General features: G+C 31.1%; 1 protein-coding gene across 1 annotated transcript; it reads right to left on the bottom strand.

Annotated features, from left to right (window-relative positions):
• Positions 1–533: 533 nt before the first annotated feature.
• LOC121223074 (classical arabinogalactan protein 7) lies at positions 534–1,545 on the bottom strand. Its single transcript, XM_041104047.1, has one exon. The coding sequence runs from the start codon at positions 1,280–1,282 to the stop codon at positions 848–850; it is 435 nt and encodes a 144-aa protein (XP_040959981.1). The 5' UTR covers positions 1,283–1,545; the 3' UTR covers positions 534–847.
• Between the last annotated feature and the right edge of the window lie 4,455 nt (positions 1,546–6,000).

Here is a 6,000-nt window from a genome sequence, read left to right as displayed (position 1 = left end):
GCTTAACAGATTTTATTCCAGCCTAACTAAAATAATAACAGCTATATTCATGTATCATGGGCGGTAATGGTTGGATGTTTCTTTTTCAGACATTATTAAAGTCAACGTTAATCCAATCACATGGCCACAAATTTTAATTTGTTTTCATCTCTCGTTCGGTTGAATGCCAAATTTAATGTTGTAATTTGAATAAAAATCCATGCCTTCTTAAATAAATAAATCCTTTTTGGCGTATGTAAAACAATTATTTCGTGTACAAAATTGTCAAAACGTTGCTTATCAAAGTAGAAAAAAAAGGGGACAAATGAAGTCTGTTTTCGTCTAAACATTAAACTTATCTTAGTGCTTTCATTCAAGGATGCCTCCAATGGCCATTATACACACTAGCACACGTGAAAAAAGAAATGAAAAGAAACCAAAAAGGTGATTTCTCTAGAGTTGATTATCGCTTGGGAATTTAAATAAAAATAAAAAAATAAAAAGCAAATAATGCATAAAGTAATTAGACATGAACAATACATGGAGAAGTTGCATTTTTTTTAAAGAATAACAAGCTGTTTTTATTCCACTGTAATTAGATGTACAACAGTCCAATCTCTACAACCATCCGGTCTTTACGCGTGTCACACCACCAATACTATCAACCATCCGAACCCAAAATAATAGAATCGTCATCATCAAACATACATAACAAATAAATTAAACAAAAACCAAAAAGTAGGGTGCAATGGAAAATATAAAGTAAGAGAAAATAACACTACTCGAAAGAACAAAAGAGAGCATAAAAGTAAAGATCCTCAAGAATCATGACCCAAAACCCAAAAAAGCTGGACTTCACTTCACTTTCTTAAGCCAAAACGGCAGCGAAGAAAGTGGCGGCAAGAGCGGTTGCACCAATGAAAACACCGTTGGTGGAGGCGGCAGAGGGAGGAGGGCCTTGGTCGGCAGTGGGCTCGGAGGCTGGAGCAGCTCCACCTGATGGGGTAGGAGCTGGAGGGGAAGCGTTTGAAGGAGAAGGTGAAGAAGCTTCAGGAGAAGGAGATGGGGAAGTGGTGGGTGATGGGGTTGGAGCTGGAGATGCAGATGGGGTTGGGGTTGGGGTTGGGGATGGGGTCGGGGTTGGGGTTGGGGTTGGGGTTGGGGTTGGGGTTGGGGATGGGGTGGGGGTTGGAGTAGCAGCTGGCGGTGGTGGAGATGTGGGTGGTGCTGTTGGTGCTTGAGCCATACAAGCGGTGGCCAAAAGACTCAACATCATCAAAACCTTAAACATGGTAGCATTCATCTTGGCTTAAAACTCAAAAACTTGGACAGAAAAGAAAGGAAAAAAGGAAGAGTCTTTTCTTTGTTTTCTCTTGGAGTTTGGTAGTGAGGGAACTGAAAAGAGGGAGGGAATATAAAAAGGGAGGGGAAAGTGGAAGTGGACAGCACGGAAAAAGAGACGAAATAACAAAAACAATAACGCAAGTTGATTCTTTCAGATTGTTTATACAAAACTATGAAATATATTAACATATATTTATATAGTTTTAATTATTAGCATACATGCAAGCACTTAATATGACATGGTGGGATTAGCTAAGGAATGCGTTAGGCACGTTTAATTATTTTTACACTTTTAATTAATATTTTTTCAGCTTCTTCAAAGATCGGATACAAAAGCTGTAGGTAACCTGTAAGGGCTATGATTCTGACACCTGTCCTTGATTAGATGAACGTAATAACCTCAATTACTGATGTGAATTTTGGATTTAGCCGCTGATTTATCGTGTAATGCCACAAAGGGTTGGGCAATTGTCGGTTGCTTAAGGTAAGTAAAATGTCCTTATCTATATATTAGAGGGTTTTGACAAATACATCATATTTTTATAGTATAAAAATAAAAATATTGGTCACCTTCTTCCCTAAGCGGACTACCTTCCGCGTTAAACTTTTCAACAACTTCTTCAAAATAGTCGGTGATATTACTTCAATACCCCCTTTGAATATTTCTATGGTATACACATGATTAACTCTGGATCCAAATAATCTCATCTATTTGTTTTTATTATATTAGGGTTAGCTCTTTGATTATTTCTCGGAATAATTAAAGATTTAAGTCTAAACATGGGGTTTCAGCACCGATGTCAAGATCACAATGGCTGTGATTGATGGTGGTACTTTGTTTACACCGTAGATGATTTTATCATTAATATTAATAATTACATTTGTTTAATGGGTTAGCTCAGAAGTAGCCGTTTTCTGGAAATAATTGGGGACAGAGTAATTAGAATAAATAAATAATTAAAATAATTAAAAAGAACCGTTACAAATGGAAAACAACTAACTAACACGTTCCCATTTGTGAGCCAAATGAGGCTGTGTCTTCTGGTCGAGCTCCAAGACAACGCGGAGAAGTTTGAAGAAGCCGTGATACTTCCTTTGCTTGGACGACAAGTGTTTTTAGGTCGGCAATAGGAGACACGCGGTAAGCTGAGAAAGGTGATGTATGAAGTTTAGGGTGAACCTGGCTGATGCTTTTTGAGTTGTTGAATCGTGACAACCAATGGAGGAATTAGCCAGACTATTTTATCGGGAATAATAAATCGAATTACGAATAGAAAGGAGCTGGCAAAAGCTGGCAAAAATTTAGAGAATTTGGGGAGAATTTGAGAACACAGCTATATTACCAAATTATTCCCGATTTTAAAATTTTGACAATTTCGAACTTAATATTTCATTCTAACATTTTCCTTTTTCATCCAATTGTATTTAAGAACTATTCAATCATTTGACCTGGCGCAATTGTACTTTTTTTTAATTAACACCAATTTAGAAAATAACATCCTGGCTGAGTTTTTTTTAACCTTGAGCCATCAAAACGAAAAGTGTCTTAAAACCTTCAACCTTGAAGGTTAAAGTCTCTTACCTTTGTAAAAATTATGTGTAAGTTAATTAGTTACTTAGAATTAAAATAACTTATTCAGTTTAACATTTTTTTTATTTTTGAAGTTATAATTTACTTAAATTAACTCACATACATTATTTACATAGATGAGGCTAGAATCTCAGTGTTCAATAATTGCTATTAGAATCAATCATACAAGCATTAAACTGAATAATTAAAGTAGTGCTTAAAAAGTAACTTAGTAATTGAATTTGAGTGTAATTACTTATAATTATATAATGTTAACCTTTTTAGGTAACTATTGTAATTTGCGAGTCTTACTGATTTTGGTGTAATTGGAGTGCTTCAATTACAATTTCTAATTTTTAGGAGGACGATCAAAATTGGAGTAATTACAAAGGTAAATTACACACAAATCCAATTTTAAAAAAATATTTTTATACAAGTTAAAATTTATATTATAAGCATGAATAGTGTTTGAGGTGGTTATGGCAAAAAATTCTTATATCTTAAATCCTAAAAAATATATGATAAAAATAATTTGTATATTTTATAAAGTTATAATAAAAAATATATTGTTTAACTCCTAAAAAATTTCTAAAATTATAGTCAAAAGAATTTATTTAATTTACATGTTATAAAAGTGTTAAAATATATTTTGGGGATAAAGATCAAATTTATGCATGCACTTTGGTCCAATGTGCAATTTGGTACACGGACTTTGATTAGGTGCAATTACACACCTGGAATTTGAATTATGATTCATACGTATACATGAAATTTTGATTTTGGTTCAATTGTATACATTTAAAATAAATAAATACACACATTTATTTTTCTTATTTGATTAATATAATTATTTGTATATGCAATATATCAACATAAAATTGTGTTAATTTGATAATATTGTTAGTGATTTGTGAAAAATGAATCAAATTAAAATTTCATATATAAAATCACAAAAAAATCAAAGTTCATGTATAGTTTAGATATTTATCTCTATATTTATTTCTAAAAAGTTATGATCAAGTATGGACATAACTTATTTATGTGCCCATGTTATATATTATAAAATTGCTATAGTTTTTTTTATCGTAGCTTATTTATAAAAAATAACTTTCTAAAGTCCTGAGCAAAAAAAATTATATTTTTTACAAAAAGTGTTATGAAAGTTTTGGATAATTTATAAAACTATTTTTTATAAAGATTATATATTATAAATTTTATATTAATTTTTACTTAATTTACGTATTATTAAAAATGATATAACTTAGTATAAATCTTTCTCCAAGTTAAGTTTATATAAGTTTTTATAATTAAAGCTGCAAATTATTTGGACTGTGAAGCCAAAAATTTTAAGGTCGATGCTAATTATGTGAATAAAAAAGTATTATTGCACCATATTATAGGGTATGATACCATTTGAGAGAAAGGTGTTAGACACAATTACCATAGACAGCTCACGAAGTTTTTAATTTTTTAATTTAAGACATTAGAAGCTTTAAAAGGTGGTTAAGAAGACATTTGTTGTTCTAAAAAGATATTTTTCATATTAACAACATCAACTTAGTAAAGCATAAGAAAATAATATTGGATCGTACTAGCGTATTACATATTTCATAACTTCAATTATAGGTGAAATTGAGATGATTTATACTTCATAGAGTACAAGAAATAAGGAGATATTGCTAATCTTAATAATTGATATTCAAATTCGGACGATGATGAACTCGGTTAAGGACCAATAGATGATGATAAGGAGCATCAATTAAATATTAAAGAGAGAATAATCCAACAAAAACGCACTAAAACATTTTAAAAATTTTCATATGATGTTTTTTTTTACTATTTTTATTAGTAATTGTGCTATCAATTACTTTTTTAGACTAACATAATTCACATGATGATTTGATTTTAATTTTTGCTAGTTTAGAAATTATTTTTATCATACTAATATTTTTTATAATAATTAATATATTTTTTTAAATATAAATTATGTAAGTATGTAATTTAATTTGTACTATCAAATATGACGAATTACGATGTAATTACACTCTGTCAGCCAATCATCTCTAGGGAATTATAATTTTTTTGTAATTACAAGAGAGTGCAATTACTACCATAGTAATTAATCTAATTCAAAATAATTTTCCCTTGCATAATGCTCAAAATAACATTTCATTTGTCAAATATTGGTAGAATCTAACATGATATCTTGGTGAAAAGAAGAAAGATCATCTTTTACCCACATTGACGAGGCTTGTGTTGTGCCCTTACTAGCTTGTGCCTGTGACAACCTATATTCTAGCAAACTAGTCTAAACTCTATTAACAACAACATCCTTAGGGGTTGTTTGAAAATTAAAAACGGTTTAATTCCTTGAACTTTACCTGCAAGTTTGTACTGAGCAAAGAGGACCCCATGGAAAGGACACAAGCAAAACAACTTGACTTTGGAAGAAAGCTCAGAATTCTAAATGTTTTTCAGATTTCTCAATTTGGATCAATGACAATTTTTCCTACAAAAAACATTGTTAGCTTTTCCTTGTTTCTCTCCTTTTTGTCTAGTGCCACACCACCATATCACTAGCCATTGATTCATGGAATGGAAGTTGCATATAGCTTTAGAATCCAATGGTGAAATTTATGTACATATTAACCAGTTGGCTAATTGTTCCATTCTATCATCAGCTGCAAGTGTTTTAGAAGAACCATATATTTTGAAGTTCGCAACACCAATAATTCATCATTCCATATTTGGACATGTTATATATGCCTATTTGCTACCTTAGACACATTTAGAGGACCCATTAGCTTGTCAGACACTTCTCCATAGATAAAAATGCATTTCAAGTAAAGTTTGAGACTTCGAGTCTATGAAATCACATTTAGGAAAAATATTTGGACTTCAATATTTTTGTAGCATAATGAACCGATATTATAGAGTAATAGGAGTATTTAAAAAATAATAATTCCCTTCCAAAAATTAAAAAAAAAACATTTTCCTTTCTTCATTATTCTAGCCTTTAAGGTCATCATTCAACCATCAAATTCTACCCTCACCCTTTTTCCTCTCTTCTTCTTTCCCTTTTCCCCTTTATTTTCCTCTCATTTTCC

Source organism: Gossypium hirsutum, chromosome D11, assembly GCF_007990345.1.
Source record: "Gossypium hirsutum isolate 1008001.06 chromosome D11, Gossypium_hirsutum_v2.1, whole genome shotgun sequence".
In the NCBI taxonomy this organism is placed as follows: domain Eukaryota; kingdom Viridiplantae; phylum Streptophyta; class Magnoliopsida; order Malvales; family Malvaceae; genus Gossypium; species Gossypium hirsutum.
Note: the sequence above shows the minus strand (reverse complement) of the source record. Positions and strands in the feature narration are given on the sequence as shown.